At 60.2% G+C, this 18868-nt stretch overlaps 2 protein-coding genes across 4 annotated transcripts; one reads left to right on the forward strand and one right to left on the reverse strand.

Annotated features, from left to right (window-relative positions):
* The first annotated feature begins 1246 nt into the window (after positions 1-1246).
* Positions 1247-5593, forward strand: GAPDH (glyceraldehyde-3-phosphate dehydrogenase). Its single transcript, XM_055569036.1, has 12 exons — positions 1247-1360; positions 1645-1685; positions 3479-3578; positions 3665-3771; positions 3890-3980; positions 4084-4199; positions 4292-4373; positions 4561-4712; positions 4797-4875; positions 4972-5055; positions 5141-5238; positions 5331-5593. The coding sequence occupies exons 2-12, from the start codon at positions 1663-1665 to the stop codon at positions 5398-5400; spliced, it is 1002 nt and encodes a 333-aa protein (XP_055425011.1). The 5' UTR covers positions 1247-1360; positions 1645-1662; the 3' UTR covers positions 5401-5593.
* On the reverse strand, positions 5330-18537 carry IFFO1 (intermediate filament family orphan 1). 3 transcript variants are annotated; one of them, XM_055569022.1, is made up of 9 exons: positions 17736-18537; positions 14077-14137; positions 13888-13983; positions 12882-13022; positions 11488-11642; positions 11264-11384; positions 10890-10982; positions 7855-7985; positions 5330-7411 (listed from the first exon to the last, which is right to left on the reverse strand). In XM_055569022.1, exons 1-9 carry the CDS (start codon positions 18506-18508, stop codon positions 7303-7305), a joined length of 1680 nt encoding a protein of 559 aa, XP_055424997.1. In that variant the 5' UTR covers positions 18509-18537; the 3' UTR covers positions 5330-7302. The 3 variants fall into 3 exon arrangements, with proteins under 3 accessions (XP_055424997.1, XP_055424993.1, XP_055425000.1); XM_055569018.1 differs by having other exon boundaries at positions 10890-10985; XM_055569025.1 differs by lacking the exons at positions 5330-7411; positions 7855-7985 and adding an exon at positions 8044-9775 and having other exon boundaries at positions 10890-10985.
* Between the last annotated feature and the right edge of the window lie 331 nt (positions 18538-18868).

An 18868-nucleotide genomic window follows, 5' to 3' on the forward strand; every position in this document is an offset into this window, starting at 1 on the left:
CACTCCCCTCCCCTACAAACCCTCAACCCTTGAGTCCTCAGATCCAGCCCTTTCAACATCCTCAGTTCACAGCCCCGGCACAGTCCCTGGCTTCTGACTGACTGGGCTTTTAGAGGAATGGATTCCTTCCTCCACATCACCTGTGGAGAGGAGCCGGGGCCTGGTCCCACCAAGTGCCCAAGACTCCTGATTTTTTTTTTTCCCTATTCTGGACTCCACCCTACCCCCAACATCTCCTGGAGGCAGCCACGGGAAGGGGAGGCCCTCACTCCAGGGCTGGCCTGCACGTCCCGGGATGGGGAGGGACTTCCGCCCTCACGTCCAGCTCTCAGCCCCGGGGGTGGACCGAGCTGGACAGGGTGAAAGGGGCATTGTCTCCCAGCCCAGGCCGCACAGCCCTCAGGTTTCCCAGGAGCGCCTTTGTGGGAGGCCTCTGGCCTCTACCCGCCCAGCCCCTAGCAAGATGCTATCGCCCCCGGGGCCCCCGGCCGAGCCTGGGGGAGAGCAGCTGTGCACCCAGGGCCCGGTTTCTCAGGTCTGCTGCCTGCACTGCAGGACATTGTGACCTTCAGTGCTGAAACCTCCACGCCTCAGGCGTCCTCCGGCATCTCCTTCCGCTCCAGGCCCCCACAGCCTAGTGCCCAAATCGCCCCCCGGCCCAGAGAGGCCCGAAGCCAAGTTATGGGGGGTGGGGGAAAGTGGGGGAGCGGGGAAGTAGCCGGCAGGAGGCCCCTCCCGTGCTTTTCCTTTGCAATGCGGGTGTCATTACCGAAGAGCCTCGAGAAGTTCCTCGGCCTTCCGGCTTCTCAGCCTTTGAAAGCAGGGGAAGCGGGGGCGGGAAGCGGGGGAGCCTGCAGCCGCAAGCTGTTCCTGCCTCCGGCTCCAGTACCCCATCCAGCCTACTCCCCAGGTCCTCCTGTTATATCCTTGAGGCAGCTTTAACGTCCCTGGCTCCCAGGTGTCCTTATTTCTCACCAGGGCCTCCGGCCCCGAGTTTACTACTCTCCCGCAGTGCTCCCCCCTCCCCACCAGTCACCATCGTCGGTCGCCCCCTCCTTCCGGCCAGTCTCAGTCCCCTCCCCCACGTCGTCCTCAGCCCACACGCGCGGTGCGTGCACATCTCAAGAATCTGGCGGACCACCCCCCCGCCAAAAAAAAAGCAGTAGGCCGACTACTCAAGAGTTTACGGGCGCACGTAGCTCAGGCCTCCGCACCCCGGGGGCTGGGACTGGGCGAGGCGGGCCCGCGTCACCACGCCTCTCCCCGCCCCCCCTCCCTTATAAATTAGGGCTGCAGCCTCCTCCTACGCTCTCTGCTCCTGCCCGTTCGACAGATAGCCGTAACTTCCGTGCTGTGCCAGGTAAAAGCCTGGCCGAGAGGCGCCACAAGGGGCTGGGGATAGGCCCACCCAAAAGGGACGAGGGGGACGCGCGCCGGGTGTGCGGCTGCGGGGGCTGGGGTCGACAGATCGCGCCCAGCCGGGCCCCCCGCATTGCAGGGGCGGGAGGAAGGACGTGCGGAAGCGCAGGTCGGGGATGGAGGCTTGGGGGGAGGGGTGGGGAGGGGCTGGTGGGGAGAGGTGGTCAGCGCGGGATTCCATCCTCTTAGCCCCGCGCTCTAATGTTCACCTTCCTCTGCCCATAGCCGCATCCCTGAGACAAGATGGTGAAGGTCGGAGTGAACGGGTGAGTTACGGGCAGGGGTGGAGTGGAGTGGGGTGGGGCAGGGTAGTCTTGCGGTCCTCACCGCATTGCGCTAGCGGGTCTCTGCAAGCGCGAGGAGAACCTGGATAGGGTGGTCGTACCCACCGCCCCCCGCAAGGAGAACTCAAGGTCAGCGCTCAGACCTGGAGGAGGCCCTCGAAGGCCTCGTGTGCCCCCCACCTCCGGCTCTTGCGCCTCCTGTAACTGTGCCCCTGCGGAACCTTCCACCACCTTGCGGCAGATACACAGGAGGTTCCAATTTTTGCTTGGGCCGCATCCCCTAATCCCGCACCTGGGGCTCTTTTCTTTTCGTTCGCGCTCTGCGGGGTCACGTGCCGGGGAGGAGCCCGTCCCTCACCACCCCCCTAGCCCGTGCCCCCAGCAGGCGCGGCCCGGAGGGTACAGGAGGCACAGCTGCGCACAGAACCAGCTGGGAGGGGTCATCTGCGGTAACCCAGCCGCCATGTTGCAACTTGGTAGGAAGGAAATGAATGAACTGCCCGTTAGGAATCCTTCCTTAGCCCTGCCGTCTTTTCGCCTTCCTTGCCCATGACTAACGCTTCTACCCCTGCCTCGTGGGATGGAGTCACGTTTAGCCCATAGGCCAGGTGAGGCCAGGCTTTCCCGTTCTTGCAGCTAGACCTCAACCCTGACCCTAGTAACCCCAGACCATCACTTAAGCCGCCAGCCAAATTCCGCGCCCCTCCCCCCCCCCCCACTCCCAGGAATGAGAGGATGCTTTTCCTAGATGGTTCTCTGAGGAATTCAAAACGTGGGCTCGTGGGAGTGGTCTTGTAGTTTGGGGGTGTTTCTCCTTTCCTTTTCCGGAGAGGTGTGGTGGCCCTGGCTGGGTGCCATGCTTGGGGGAGCTGAGTCATGGATGGGTACTTAGAAAATTTCCACCACAAAATGGCTCCCAGAGCTGCAGCCCCTGTGTGGTCTTGCCGGCTCTCCTCGAAGCTCCTTTCCCCCATCTTCACCTGGAGCTGACCCCACCCTAAAGGCCAGGCTTTAAAGGTCACCAGGAGGATTAAGTGTCTGTGAGCCCCGGGAATCCTGCCCTTCTCCCCATCCCATCCTTCAGAAACCAGATCCCCGTTCCACCTAAGCTGGCGTTAAATATAGCTGCCTGACCTTTCTGCAGCTGGGGGCCTGGGCTTTTGCTCTCCACCCCCCCGCCTTTCCCCCCCTACTCCCTAATACCTGTTGCTCCCAATCCTGGTTTTTGGAAAAGAGCTTGGGAGGACAGATGCTGAGCAAGTCAGAAAGAACCCCAGGATGAGGGGGTTGAGAAACCAGTTTTCCCTCTCTCCTCTTCTGGGGGAGAGGGTAGGTTTCCCCGTCCAGTTCATGCTGACCTTTGCTCTTGCCCTTTGAGCTTGGTGATGCTGAGTGGACTAGTGTTTGCGGTTCAGAGGGTGTAGCCCGAAGTTGGGCCAAACAGGAGCAAGCGTTTGCAGAGAGTAGGTGTGATGAATGCCATGTGCCTGCCACGTGCCCAGCCTGTAGGTGGCAGCAGCTGCACACCATCCCATCAACTCAACAGATTGCCAATTACTAGGGGGTGGGCAAGCCTTTGTGCCTGATTACCTGTGAGCCTTTCACTCTGTGGGCTGACAGGGTTGCTCAAGAAAAATAAAGTGAGTTCTCGCGAATCTTTGCAGGGGTAACAGAGTGGCCTCTTCTCTGAAAGAGGGTGAATGGGCTGGGGGCTGCTTCCGTGCCTAGGAGGAATCCCCTCCTCCTCACCCCTTCTCGTCTCGCGTCCCCCTCAGATTCGGCCGCATTGGGCGCCTGGTCACCAGGGCTGCTTTTAATTCTGGCAAAGTGGACATAGTCGCCATCAATGACCCCTTCATTGACCTTCACTACATGGTGAGTGCTGCCCCACAGCAGGTGGGGTCAGAGCCTGGCTGAGGTGTGGCCCCTTGACGTCCCGCTCCTTTGTGGCCCCCCCCCAGGTCTACATGTTCCAGTATGATTCCACCCACGGCAAGTTCCACGGCACAGTCAAGGCAGAGAACGGGAAGCTCGTCATCAATGGAAAGGCCATCACCATCTTCCAGGAGTAAGTGTGGGAGACGGAACAGGAAGAACTTGGCCTTGGAGGAGGCACTGGGTTGGGGTGATCACCTGGGGTCTGTGGTACCCTGTGTCCCTGAGCTTTGTCCTGTCTTCCCTCATAGGCGAGATCCTGCCAACATCAAGTGGGGTGATGCTGGTGCTGAGTATGTGGTCGAGTCCACTGGGGTCTTCACTACCATGGAGAAGGCTGGGGTGAGCAGCGTGGGGCTGGAGAGGAGGGTGTAACAGGAGGATGGGGGGAAAGTGGACTTAGGAAAGTGAGAGCCTGGGTGCAATTACTTGCTCCTTGCTGCAGGCTCACTTGAAGGGTGGCGCCAAGAGGGTCATCATCTCTGCGCCTTCTGCCGATGCCCCCATGTTTGTGATGGGTGTGAACCACGAGAAGTATAACAACACCCTCAAGATTGTCAGGTGAGCGCAGCAGAGAGGAGGTGGGGAAGCGGGCTGATAGTGCCCCCTGGTGCCCAGTGGACGTGCCCCTGACTTGCCTCCCTCTTTTCCAGCAATGCCTCCTGCACCACCAACTGCTTGGCCCCCCTGGCCAAGGTCATCCATGACCACTTTGGCATCGTGGAGGGACTTATGGTAGGAGTGGTGGGAAACTTGAACACACTCAGTTCTCAGCTAGTGTGGGACCCTTCTGCCTCCCGCAGAGCAGGGCCCTTCAGAGGGATCTGTATCCCTTAATTCTTCCCCAGGGGAGGGGGGAGGTGAAGGAGGGCATGGCCTACTGAGCACCAGGTGGGGCCTTCACTCCCTCCTCCTTCCGCAGACCACCGTCCACGCCATCACTGCCACCCAGAAGACGGTGGATGGCCCCTCCGGGAAGATGTGGCGTGACGGCCGAGGGGCTGCCCAGAATATCATCCCTGCTTCTACTGGCGCTGCCAAGGCCGTGGGCAAGGTCATCCCTGAGCTCAACGGGTAAGACCCTTGGCTGTTCTGCCATGTGGACCCAGGGAGCCGGGAGGAGCAGTGCAGACTGACCCTGCTTCCTTGTGTCCACAGGAAGCTCACTGGCATGGCCTTCCGCGTCCCCACTCCCAACGTGTCTGTTGTGGATCTGACCTGCCGCCTGGAGAAACCTGTAAGTTCGAGTTGGAGCAGCTTCGATGGCCTGCGGGGCCAGTGTGGGGGAGTTGCAAGACTGGAACTCGTGACCATCTGTTTTTTACCTTGTCAGGCCAAGTATGATGAGATCAAGAAGGTGGTGAAGCAGGCATCAGAGGGCCCTCTCAAGGGCATTCTAGGCTACACTGAGGACCAGGTACAGTCAGTGGGTCAGGGGACTGGTGTCTGCATGGCCCCTGGGAGCCAGGCAGGGTTCCATATGAGGCCCTCTCCTCCCCCAGGTTGTCTCCTGCGACTTCAACAGCGACACTCACTCTTCTACCTTCGATGCTGGGGCTGGCATTGCCCTCAACGACCACTTTGTCAAGCTCATTTCCTGGTATGTGGGGGTGGGGGCGGGATGATGCTTCAGCATGTGATCTGGTGCCCCCTGGTGGCTGGCTCGGTAAACAGCCCTTCACACCCCTCCAGGTACGACAATGAATTCGGCTACAGCAACAGGGTGGTGGACCTCATGGTCCACATGGCCTCCAAGGAGTAAGGTCCCTGGACCCTCAGCCCCAGCAGGAGCATGAGAGGAAGAGAGTTCCTCCGCTGCTGGGGAGTCCTGCCCCACCTCCACCACACTGAGAATCTCCTGACTTCAACACGTTTCCATCTCTAAGGCCCTGAGGAAGGGGAGGGGCTTAGGGAGCCCTGCCTTGTGTACCATCAATAAAAGTACCCTATACCCAGCCTGCTGTTGCGTTTCTTGCTGTGAGGGAGGCCGGGCTGGCACCCAAGCTGCCAGAAACCCCGCCCTGATCTAGTGGTCACGCCTCCTATCCTGGGTTCCTCCCTGAGGCCTTTGGGTGCTCCGGGCCCCAATGTGTGCCAGATTGCCATGGCTGAACCCAGGAATGGCCTGGTGGTGTGTATCCAGAAGCCATTCTGTCTGCAGCCCTGCCCCCTGAGGGTGACCCTGGCACAGGAAGTCAGGTTGGACAGAGTCCACCTGGCTTCCAGCCAGTTAGCTGACCTCGGCAACAGTGTGGAGCATGGCCAGCCTGGGAGAACTAGGTCCCAGTTCTGCCTCAGTGTGCCCTAGTGACCACCTGCAGTATGACCAGGCAGGTGCCCAGCTCCTAGGATCTGCAGAAGGGGAGGGCTGGGATGGCTTTGCTTCCGGGTGTCTGTCACTGGTGGATGCGTGTAGTCTTACTGGGAAGCAGCACAGACTTGGTGCTGATAACCTGGGCTGAGGCACCATTATTTTGGAGTTCCAATCTCCGCATCTGCCTTGCACCTGCGTGTTGGGAAATGCTGGGAACCAGCACACACTGCTGTTTGCCTGGAGAATCCCAGGGATGGGGGAGCCTGGTGAGCTGCCGTCTATGGGGTCGCACAGAGTCGGACACGACTGAAGCGACGCAGCAGCAGCACACACTGCAGAGGACTGTGTAGCCACCACCAGAAAGTGCTGGAAACAGTGACACAGACGTATTCAATAAATATTCGCCAGTTTCATTAGATTCCACTCAAACATCAGCTCCGCCCAGTCTGCCTCAGGCAGTGACGCGGAGGGACCCTCGGTGTCGTTGCCCCAGTTCTCCAAGCTTTTTTGAGTCTGGGACGTCTTCTTAGCCTGTTGGGTCTCCGTGTGTGAGACACGGAGGACACCTGCAGCTGATGCTTGAAGAAACCGAGACCCTGAGCACACGTGTGCACGCATACACCCGTGCCTGCCCACCCACTCCCACACAACGCAGTTTCAACTTTGCCACCCGGTGGTGACGGAGACAGACAGGAGCTTCTGTCTCTTTCTCTCCACAACACTGCACCCAGTCAGCCTAAAAGCTGCCTTGCCCAGACGCACTAAGGTCCTTATAACGCGTGGCACTTCCCAAGAGGGAAGGGGCAGAGCCACGTCAACTGCTGTCGACGGGCAGCCGGCCCTGAGCACTTGAACAGGGAGGAAGGCGCACCCTGCCCAGACCTACTCAGTCCACCTGCGATATGGAGGGCCTCCTCTGCTGCACAAGCCACGGAAGGTCTGGCCTCCTCCCCTTCATACCGGTGCCTGGGCCAGTTAGCACCAGTATGGAATCAAGACGGCCAGCTGGCCCCAGGCCACAGGGAAGGAAGGAAGGACAATCACACTGCTTACTCGGTGGAGAGGGTGAGGGGCCACAAGCGCTCCTGCAGCATTAGAGGTGGGAAAGCAGCAGACACCCGCGTGAAGGCAGGAGGGCCGGCTGTGCAGGGAGTGGCCAGGAAGGGCAGCCAAGCCTTGTTCCAGACGCCCCGGAACCCTGGAGGGGCCGAGGACCGAGGGAGGAAGCCGGGGAGCAGCGCCCAGTCCTCGGGGCCAGGCTGGTGCCGCAGGACGTGGGCTTCCCTTCTGTGAGCTCCCGGCCCTCTGCTGCGGCGGGTCCCGGCGGGCAGGCCGAGCACGAGGAGGTCCCTATCTCATGGCGCCGTCGGAGGAGACATCGCGATCGGAGTCCTCAGCCTCGCTTGGCGGCGGTGGCGGCGGGTCGCTAAGCGGGACCGCAGTGAAAGCAGGAGACTTTCTAGAAAAAAACACCAGTTGTAACCTTGGGGCAGGGCAGGTAGGACTCCCGTCAGGACTGGCACCCCTGCCCATCCCAGCCTGATGATGCCCAGGTGGGCAAGAGAGTAACATCTCAGGCAGAGGAGGACCACAGGGCAAGGGAGTGGGGATGGGAGGACACCGCCTCCCCCAGTTCACCCTGAGGGGGGAGACAGTCCCCACCTCAACCTGGGGACCCCGAGATGCTCTGCAGCCCCAGTTTTGCGTCTATGGAGCAGTTTTGTGACTGTTGGGTTTTCAGCTGCCTTTCTAAGCAGGGGAACTACCAGAGGCAGGGCATGGGGAGGTTTCAGCCAGGCAACCACGATGGACTCCTGTATCCTCGAGAGGATGGGTCTCAGGGCTCACCCTCGAGGGGCGCCAGGCACCGCCCCTCCCCACCTGCGCCCGGGGGGCCCTCACCGGTCCCCAGACTGGGTGATGAGCCGGCGGCAGGTCTCCATCTGCACATCCAGGCCCCGCTTCATGCTGCACATCTCCATGTACTCATGCAGGTGGCGGTTCATGTCGTTCTTGGCCGTGGCCAGCTCCAGCTGCGGGGGGCGGGCCATCAGATCAGCAACCACCCCTGCCTGCACTCCCAGAAGACTAACCCGCCAAGCCGTGAAGGAGGTGAAGGGCTCAGGTTCAAAACTAAACCAGCTCGAGGCAGAAGGCACTGGATACGCCATCGTTCCTTCCATGTTCCCTGGGGAAGCTCGCCCACAAAGGCTTTTACTAAGGAGTCTGATGCAGGAGACCAGAGTTCTCTGGAGAGACTCACAGCAAGAGCAGTGAGGAGGGGGCGGAGGCCCTAGAGAGGCGGGATGTTCCTGAGGCACTCGGCCTCCTCCTGGGGTTCCCCACAGGGGCCTATTCTGGCCCATAGAGCACTGTCCCCCACAGACAGGCCCCGCTCCAAGCTGGGGCCTACCCACCCCTGCGTGCACACTCAAGTTGAGCCATTACTCAACTTCAAGAAGCGTCTACAAGACTGTCAGCACACGGGCCAGCTGGGCCCTGTGGAAAGGGGCTCCGCTCTCACCACCAATTTCCTCTCGTTACTTCGCTCACATGTAAGCTCTTTTCAGAGATGAGTGGAAGGACTGCCTGCCTCGCTGAATGTCTGACTGGCTACGAGCTGCGGCCTGAGTCAAGGGCCTCGCTGAATGTCTGACTGGCTACGAGCTGCGGCCTGAGTCAAGGACTGTTACGTGTCCTTGACGGGGCTCAGAGTCAAGGAAACACAGTCTCCTTCCCAGAGCCTGACTCTGCCCGCAGGCTCCGTGGTGGAGCTGAGAGGCAGGCACGGAGACCGTGAAAAATCTGGGACACAGACACTCTTGCTGCCTCCCTTTGTTCTGGGGACAAAGAACAGGGGCCAGAAGCGGGTGGGGGCAGAACAAAACTGCCCGGGGTGATGTGCTTGACTGCCCGAGAGCAAAGACAAAGGGCAAGAAACCACCCGTGAATGATCCGAACTGGGCCACAAGGATGGGAACTCAGACAGAAAAGCAAACCGTCACAGGGCCGGACAAAGAGACAGTTAGGACAGTAACATGGGGCGAGATGGTGGCCTGGGTGGGTCAGAAGCCCCAGGGAGCACAACTTGGACCGTGGCCCTGGTTCCAGAGCTGGGGTCTCAGGCACTCCCCCGGCAGCAGCACATCCAGGGGCAGGAGGTGCTGACCATTCATTTAGTCCAGGAAAGAAGCAGGGTGCCGCCAGCGCTTGTCCAGACTGGCTCCCTCCTTCACCCCAACCCAGGCCCCTCGGGAGAGCTGGTGTTAGAGGGGAGGGCTGGGGGCTGTGCTGGGGAGCCCAGCACTCAGTGGGGCAGCAGGAAGAAATGAACCCAACATGTCCCAGCAGAACACGAGGCTATGATGGCCATCAGCCTCTACGTTTATAGAGGGCTGCGGGAAGGAGACGACCCCAAAGGCCACAATGAAAAGCCCGCGCGTGCGGTGGGGCAGGGTGGAGGGGTGAGGCTGGGAGCAGATCGTGAGCGGAGACCTGGGCCTGGGTCTCTCTCATCATCCAGTAATGGAAATGGTCCCTGCCTCCATCCCAGGGTCCCTGCAGACCCAAGGTCACTGAGATAAAGGACCTCCAGAGCCCCGGGTGGACAGCCAGCAGCAACGGCCTCCCGACCCCTCAGGACCTCCTAGGTGCAGTGAAGAGGGGGAGAGCAGGATGCGTGTTGACAGAGGAGTGGGGGCTCCTTCCCAGCTCTTCGGCTGGCGGCACATATCCAGCTGTACCTTTTCTTTTTTTTTCCTTTTTCTTGGCTGTGCAGCACATGCGATCTTAGTTCCCTGACCAGGGATCCAACCCATGCCCCCTGCAGAGGAAGCATGGAGTCTTAACCACATGACCACCGGAGAGGTTCCCCCAGCTGTGCCTTTAAAACAGAGTGTCAGTCTGCCTGGGAGTAAACAATGCGGGCAGGTTTTGCTTAAAGAAGCAGGGCAGCTGCTGTGTGCTGGGAGAATGAGGATACAGGAAGATAATTCCTCAGCAGCCACCGCCTCGGTGAGGGCAGTGGCCTGGAGAGAGGCAGAGCGTTCTAGAAGCCCCTAGCCTCATCTCCAGAGTGCATGGAAAGGACCCCCTCAGGCTGTGGCCTTGGGGTCACCGGAATCACGTGGCATCTTGGCCGCAGCACCCTCTTCCCAGGTGTCACAAATCCTTCCTGTCAGCCCCTCCAGCCTAGAGTTTATGTTAAAGCTCCAGCTCCACTCGCCAGCTCGGTAAAGTTCCTCCAGGTGAGGGAATGAGCATGGAGACTCCTCCATGGCTCGAAGGCTGAGCTGAGGCTGCGGCGAAGGTCAGGTTCAGCGGCGTGGACCCCGATGCAGCACTGACTGTAGTAACAACCGTGATCACAGTGGCTGCGATGGTGTGACTGCCAGAGGCCCCACGCTCCGCCTGCACTGTAGCCCGCCTGACCTTCAATCGCCCCTGAAGGAGGTGCTGCCAAGACCCCCACGTGACCAACAAAGGAGCAGGCTCGGGACTTCCCTGCTGTCCAGTGGTGAAGAACCTGCCTTGCAACGCAGGGGACTCGGGTATGATCCCTGGTCAGGGAACTCAGGTCCCACGTGCCGCAGAGCAACTAAGCCCACACACCACAACTAGAGCATCCGTAGGTCGCAATGAAAGATCCCACGTGCTGCAACTAAGGCCTGACACGGCTGAAGAAAAAAATATTAAAAAAAAAAAGGCAGGCTCAGCGAGAAGAGGCCTGATAAAAGTCAGAATGGCAGTAAGTCACAGAGCTGAGATTGGAACCTACATCTGTCTGCCTCGCTCCCCTCCCCAGCCTGAGGTCTTCAGGACCCAGTGCGGAGATCGCCCTTCTCCGCCAGGAGGAAACGGAGAGGCCCTGGTGTGCTGCAGTACCATTCAGGACCCCCCGAGAACCGGGGTCCCTCGGCTTCAGCTCTCAGCCTTACCTCGATCTGGTCAATGGTTTCCTGATATTCTTTCTCCCGGGTTTTGAAGAGGGACTCGGTATCTTTAATCACCTTCTCCAAACTGTCTTCTGGCTGCTGGAGTGGAAAGGGAAGGTGGGGGAAGCAGAGGGGAGGGATGGATGGGACAGGGTGAGCCACAGGGCAAGGCCAGGGAGGGAGAGAGAGAGACAGAGAATGAGGTTAAAGGAAGCTGGAGAGACCGAGGACGAGGACTGGGGACAAGGACGAGGGGGAAGCAGGTGACGGATGGCGGCCACAGAGGGAAGACAGAGCTCGGAGGGGCCGGCAGGTGGAAAGATAGGCCTGGCGTCCAGGGAGGAGGAGCCGGGGCCCAAGGCCGGGAGGTTGGTTACCTCTCCCGGGGCCTCTGCGGCGGCCAAGGCATAGCCCGAGAAATCCTCCCAGAGCAGCAGGGTCTCCTCCGTCTCCTCCCAAGTCAGGCTGTCACAGTCGTCCTCAAAATCATACTCCCTCCTAGAGACAGGGAGCCTGGGCGTCAGGGCGGCCAGTGGGGCGGGGGCTGTGGGGCTGCGGGGCTCCGGCCTCGGGCAGGTGCAGGGCGGCCGGGCGGACTCACAGCTGGTTCAGCATGCGCTGCATCTCCTCGTTGATGCTGAGGGCCGTGCTCTCCTCCTCATCCCCGTCGGGGCGGCGCGGCCCATCACTCTCCGCTAGGGAGGTGTCCTCCTCCACGGCCTTGCGCTCCCGCTTCCGCCCCCCCATGGACGGGACCTTAATGGGAGACAAGTGCAGAGACTACAGAGACGAGGCCGGGTGCGTGAGGAGAAGGGCAGGGGGGGCGCCGGCCGGGAGGGAGGGAAGCGGGGACCAGCGGGGAGGGCGGGCGGACAGAGAGAAGACACAGTTACAAGACGGAACAGAAACACCAGCATCACCGAGACAGGCAGACAGACGCGGGTGGGGCCGGGGCTGCAGACTAGGAGGAGACAGACGAGAGACAGAGAAAACAGAGCAGTAAGATCGGGGGAAATGGCTGGCCGGGACCAGAGTGAGATGTGCAGAATGGCCCAGAGGAGTTCTTTTCTAAAAAAAGTCTTCTAGTGAAATGACTGAACTGAGAGGGAAGTTTCAGGCCGCAAGGAGGAAGGGGGCATGAAGTTGATAAAGCAGAACCTGAGTCACATCCAGATCTGGAAGCCAGAGAGGGGAAGGGAGGGAGAGAGAAGGAGCCAGAGAATGAGAGAAATGGGGGAGAAGTGGGGAGTGAGATGGAGCCAGAGAGTGAGAAAGGGGGAGAGAGGGAGGGGAGGGGGGGGAGGGGGAGGAGGGGAGGGGGACGGGAGGGGAGGGGAGGGGAAGGGGGAGAGGGAGGGAGGTGGGGAGAGAGATAGAGCCAGAGAGTGAGAGAAGTGGGGGAGGGAGGGGGGAGGGGAGAAGGAGGAGAAGAAGTGGAGAGAGGGGGAGAGGAGGGGGAGACATAAGAGCCAGAGAATGAGAAAACAGGAGGAGGGCAGAAAGATGGAGCCAAAGAACGAGAGAAAGGGGAAGAGAGAGAGGGAAGAAGGAGGGGAGGGGAGAGGGAGGGGAGGGGGGAGAGAGATGGAGCCAGAGAATGAGGGTGGGGGGAGAAGGGAGAGAGGAAGGGGAGGGAGGGGTGGGCGAGAGGAGGGGGAGAGAGGGAGAGAGAAGTAGGGAGAGCAGGAGGATGGAGGGGGCACTGCACTGAGAGCCCAGCGGGTCAGGAGGCCCAGGGAGCTGAGAAGCTTGTGTGAGAGCAAAACTAACCAGCTTCTTCTGTGGAGGAAGCAAGAGAAGATGAAAGGCAGAGAGGAGAGGAGGCAGACAGGAGAGAGGGGAGGGGGAGATGGCGTTAGAGACAGCTCCGGACCCCTCCAGAGGCCGTCCCTCGCCCCCCAGCCTCGACCCCAGGGCCCGGCTCTGGCCTCCCCTGTGGGGCTCCGGCACGAGGCGGGGCCGCTGGGGCCGGGGCGAGGCGCCCGCAACCCTCACCTGGAACATCTTGATCATGTCCTCGCAGTTGCGCTGCTGAGCCAAGTCGCAGAGCTTGGCGGTGATGTCAATGCGGCGGCAGATGTCCATGTCCACCTTCATGGCCTTCTCCTGGATCTTCGTGTCCAGCTCGGTCAGGTTCTGTGTGGGGAGCGCAGGGAGCGGTGAGGGGGTCCCACTTCATCATGAGCAATATCCCCTCAGCATCCCAGTCACATGGCTCCTGCTGGCAGAAGGCACCCCTTGACCTGGGTATTTCCCAGCGGTCTGCCCAGGATGACTGGCTCCTTGGCCAGATGGCGCCCCTAGAGGATATGGGCCAGCGCCTGGTGCATATGCACGGGGCTCCTCCTGGAACTCAGACTCCCAGAGAGAGAGAGAGACTAGTCCTCGGTGGCTCAAACGGTAAAGAATCCACCTGCAATAAGTGAGACCTGGGCTTGATCCCTGGGTTGGGAAGATCCCCTGGAGAAGGAAATGGCTACCCACTCCAGTATTCTTGCCTGGAGAATCCCCATGGACAGAGGAGCCTGGCGGGCTACAGTCCATGGGGTCATTAAGAGTCAGACACAACTGAGCGACTAAGCACAAAACCAGAGCTCTGAGCGCTGGAGAAAGAATCCTAAGGACAATGTTAGCTGACCCTCAGCCGCTGCTGTCCTGACTCTACAAACATCGTGACCTTGGAACCATCCTGCAAAGCACTTGCTTTCAATCCTATCCCATTCCACAGACCCAGAGACAAGGCAGAGCAGGTCAGGATGTCACCCAGGGCCACACTGCGAACAAACAGGCCCGAGTCGCCATGGAGGCCAAGGGGACTTTCATTCCTCTTGAGTTAGAGGGCAGGCAAGGGGGAGAAAAGGGAAGCACATCAACTGGGACACCGGGTGGTGAACGGGCGAAACTAGAAAGGCCTGCTCCCGGGCCTCAGGCAGCCTCAGGGCTGAGCCCAGGCTGGTGCGGGGGTGGCACAAGAGGCAAGGGATGACCTGGCCACACTCACGTTGCTCATGAGCCCCTTGAAGACCACCAGCTCTGCCTTCAGCTGTTCCACCTTCATGGCCAGCTCCTCCTGGCAGGCGTCAGCCTCCTGGGCTTCCTACGGTCAGGAGAAACCAACCGAGGTGAGCGGCAGGCGGGCAGTAAGCAGCGGGCAAAGGATGGTGGGGAGGGCGGGCGGGGCGGCCCTCACCTCCTGGAGCTCGTTCACGCGCTCCTGCAGCTGTAACCGCACCGTGTACTCCTCTTCCCACCTGCAGACAGTGAAGGGCAAGCACCTGGGTGCGGGGCCCTCTCCCCTCAGCCCCCACCCCCCACCTATCTGGCTCAGGCCGGGCCCTGGGTCGGCTTCCCCAACAGGAGGAACGTGTGGCTCCAGGCTGCTGGCCAGCGCCCACCGCCCAGCTCACAGCTGCCTTCCCGGAACCTCTGGCCTTGCACCCAACTGTGGATGCACTGTGCCCTCACAGGGCCCGTCCCACTAAGGCCCCAGCCCGACCGGCTGTCCTGCCAGCCTTGACCCCTCCTCCTGCCCACACTACCCAGCCCAGTCTCCCACCTTCGGTCCACAGATCCGGGCTCCTGCTCTCCTGCCTGCACCAGAACAGAGCTGCCCTGCCTCCCGTGGGACCATTAACCCTGCAAAAGCAGCTGCAGGACACACAGGGCATCAATGGCATTGGTCAAGAGCCTGGTAGGAGGCGCTCGAAGTCCACCCCCACGAGCTCTGGAAACTGCCCACCTGGAGGCCCTCGGTGGGCTGCATAGAGGTGCCCGGGCACAAGCTGGGATCACTAGGCGTCCACACCCAGGGGGAGAGGGAAACTGGAGCATAGAAAAGTCCCCCGTAAAGAGTGGGAGATGAGAACCACAGGTGGCACCTCCGGAGCTGCAGAAGGCAGAGCCTAAGACCAGGGGTAGGCTAAAAAACACTCCTGGCCGAGGCAGGGGCCTTGCCCAGGGCCGCGAGCAAGCCAGCATGTCCCCCTCCACATCATGGAGGCAGAAGGGCAGTGGCGGGGCAACACCCGGGCTTAGGGTTGATGTTGGCTGGACCAGCAGACTCCTCGGACCCCACTGACATAATAGCCCAGCACTTCTTCCCCATCCTGGAAAGACTTCTTCCAGACTGAGAAAGGAAGGGGAACTGCACCGGGAGAGAAGCTTTAACACCCAGAAAGGTGGTTAGGAAGCGGCCTAACATACACAGAGAACACACACTCAGGCCTGGGGTCTGGTCCTCTCCTCCCCGCCTCCATCTCTCTTCCCCAGGCTCCTCCTCCGGGCCCATCTCTCCTTGCTCTCCTGTTCCTCACTCACATCCGCACTGCAGTATTCCTAATAATAACTCCTCGACATCACCGCGGCTGCCCCTCCTGGGTGGCTGGATGGGGAGGAGGCAGGCAACCTGGTTCCACCGGCCAGCTCAGAGCAGGCCAGCTCCCGCCTTCCTGGCTCTGGGCCCAGCCTTCCCTGGCGGCCCCCAGTCCTCCTCCCCCTGCACTCTGGCATTCCCATTCAGGTTATGTGTTTTCTTAGATAAGACCTGCAGCTTTTCTGGGCCTTGGTTTCTCCATCTACAACATAAGGGCATGGGATGGTACCCTGAGGACCCTGGGGTCCTTGTGTCCCTGGAGGAAGCAAGCAGGACTGACCAGGGGACAGCAACCCTGGAGAACACGCACCAGGAAGGGTGGGACTGTGAACTCACCTGTTTCAGGGAGAAACTCAAGGAAGTTAGGTAAGGATGAAGATTAATAAAATCTTACAGGGTTTAAAAAAAAAATCTGAAAATAAACCATCTGGAACCTCACTAGAATTCTATTCGTACTCCAGCCTGATTTTCCCGTGAGTGGGTTTATTTTGACCTCTATTCAAAGCTGGGCTCACTTATAAGGTTCTCTAAGCATGCGTAGAATTTGAGCAATGTCGTATTCAACATTGAGTGAACACCTTTCTTCCAAATATACATAGCATCCTTGAGTTTTCGCTGTAGTTGGCCCAGGGAGATGTTGGAAAAACTGAGACCAAAAGAGACACACCCAAGGTCACTCTTGGCAGGGGAGCTGAACATAGAACTAGGAGGCCTCAGCTCTTTTTCAGTTCAGCGCTCAGACTATGCCCATGTCTTCCAGACTACAGACCGGAGTCTGAGCCGCTGGAAAGAGACAGAACGAGGGGCAAGGGGATCTGGGGTGGAAGAATGAGTGACAGGCTGCTGGTACCAGCCAAGCCTGGCCGTGAGGCCCTCTGCACAGCAGTGTGCTGCAGAGCCATGAGCTCATCAGTCCCGGAGGAATAACTCTTTGCTGCCCTGGACAGCTGGACCAAGGACGGATACTCCGCCAGTGAAAAAAACAAAACGCCCCAACGACAGCAGTTGTTCCTGTGGTTATGGATGTATTCCAGAACTGTCCATGTTCCACTGCTGACTGTGTCAATTAACTCCTGCAGGGGCAGGGGGTGGGGCAGGAGCAGAATGGTTCTGGGTGGATCTAAACGATGGTTTGAGGATAGCTGAGAGTCCCAAGGACACTTAAATCACAGACTGCCACTAAAGAAGCCAGCCAGCATGAGGCCAGAACTCAACCTCAGAAAGTCTGCTGGTCTGTGGTCTGCTAGACTCTGTCGGGTTACAGATCCCTGAAGGTCGCCGCCAGACCCAGCAGTCCTTCCCCAGAACATTCAGCCAGTCCCCACCAGACACAAATCTCTGCTCTACCAGGCTGGAAGGGTAATTCCCAGGGTTGTCCACAAGGGGTCAGAGTAGATCATTAAGAGGTTAAACCTGAAGGCAGAGCCTCCCCCTGAGCCTTCATCTCCTTGGTCTTCAGTAATGGTACCTTGGGCACAAAGTCTACAAAGTGCTGACTGTACTCAAGCTTCTGTCCTCACAGGCTGGTTATCAGGGGATCCCCTGGATGTAGCCAGCGCTCCTGCATCGCATCCCCTCCTCGGGCCCCTTGGGCTACCCTGCAGGATTTCCTGCCGAGAGCCAGTGCTTCATTTTCAGGGCGACAGGGCTTGCCCCAGCTGCTCTGTGTGAGGCAGTCCATCACTGGTGTGTCCACGTTTCCAGCTTCCTCCTACTCAGGTCCTTGCTACCCTCTTCACATCTCCTTCTGCACTTTCAGATCGCCCCCAGCTTTCACTCAGCCTGAGTCAACTACAGGCCTTTCACCTTTCCCTAGGGAATTCCCTCTTCCCCACACCCTCTTTTCTGATCAACTTCCAAAAATGCCCTGAGGGCCCCAGAGCCTCTCAGCGGAGGTGGAACTAGAGCTGGCATGGGCTGCTACCATGGACACTGTTTTGGAAACCTGGGCAGTGTCAGGATCACCTCCTCCAAGGTTCAACCCAACCAGCACCCTCCTGCCCCACCCCCAGCTTCTTATGGCATTTAGACTCCCAAATTAAAGGTACACCTTTTGCTTCTAACTTTTGCTCAGTATTCGGAGCTTATATCACAAAATCGCTCTGAGGGCTGAGGCTGGCAGGGGGGGATATAAGTGGTAGCCCAGATGCGACTTCTCAGAACAACGTCCCTTTTACACATCATAAAACCCCACAGTTAACACAGCCGTGCAAACGCTGCAGCCTATATGAAAAACAAGGGTTCCCGGCAGGATTCTGCTCCTAGACTCCTCCTTCCTGTCACGAGCCTGACTTCTGCATTCTCTGTGGATTCCAGTCTCCTCTGCGGACTTCCTAGCTCCTCCTTAAACAGCAGGAACTTTACTCATACTTACTCCTCCCTTATTCTTGGGCCCCAGCGGCTCTGTGCTTCTGGACAGGTAGCCGCGGCTGAGTGCGGCCTGAGCTGAGCCCCGTCCCCACCTTCCCGGTCCCTACCTCCGCTTGTACTCATCCCGCTCGCGCTTCACTTTGGCCAGCACGTTGTAGAGCGCGCGGATCTCGGGCGTGATGGTGTCGATCTGGACGCCCACCCCGTCGGGGTGCACCCACGACAGGCCAGGCCCTTGCACCAGAGTGGGCTCCAGTCCCGGCCCGAGCCGGCGGGCGTGAGAGAAGGACCAGATGGTGCCGGGCATGAAGCGGGCCGACGAGGAGTAGGCGGTGGAGGCGGAGGTGGAGGGCGCTGGATGGCAGGCCGCGGACGGCGCGAGAGGGCCGGCCGGTGAGCGCGCGGGCGAGCCCAGGACCCGCGCCGACGGGGTGCAGACGGCGGCCGGCCGGGAGCCCAGGGGCAGCCCCAGGGGCCGGACGGGGCTGACGAAGCCGGTCTGCACGGCCTGGTCGCGGCGAGGCAGGCCCCGCCGGCCCTGCTTACCCTCCTCCAGCGCCTGCTGCAGCTGCTTCTCCAGCAGTCGGTTGCGGCGCTCCAGCTCGTGCACCTTGGCCAGGAAGCAGCGGAAGCGGAGGTTGAGGGTCTTGAGCACGTTGATGTTGGAGCCCAGGTCGTTGCGGAGCGCCATGGCGGCGGGGGGCGCCGGGCCCGGCCCCGGCGGCGAGTAGGGAGCCGGGCCGGCCGGGGCGAGCGGCGCCGGGGGCACGTCCCCGCCGCCGGCCAAGTGGTCGCCTCCCAAGGGGTCCCCCAGCGGCCCGGCCAGGCCCTGCTGCTCCTGCTGGAGGAGGAAGAGGTTGGGGCCGAATAACGGATTCATGGCTGCGCTTTCTGCTGGGAGACAGAACCCGTGCGGGAGCAGGGATGTTGGGCGAGGGAGGAGAGCCAATGAGACGCCAGGGGGACGCGGAACAGCCAATCAGACGGCTCGGCGGGAGGGGTAGAGGTCATGGGGGCGGGGGAGGGCAGTGGGTAAGCCAATGAAAGGCTCGTTCGAAGGCTGGCACCTGGACAGACCTTTCCGGGTCTGAGGCTTAGCCCTGAGCCCAGCGGACCCCGGCCGGTGCCCGGAATCCATACAGCGGCTGAGTGACTGAAACCCAGGTCCTCCAGTACTGCGTGGTTCTGGTGGCACCAAATCCATCTACATCCCTATTGCCCTCCTCCCTCCTAAGTCCAA

This window comes from Bubalus kerabau, chromosome 1 (genome assembly GCF_029407905.1).
Source record: "Bubalus kerabau isolate K-KA32 ecotype Philippines breed swamp buffalo chromosome 1, PCC_UOA_SB_1v2, whole genome shotgun sequence".
Lineage (NCBI taxonomy): Eukaryota > Metazoa > Chordata > Mammalia > Artiodactyla > Bovidae > Bubalus > Bubalus kerabau.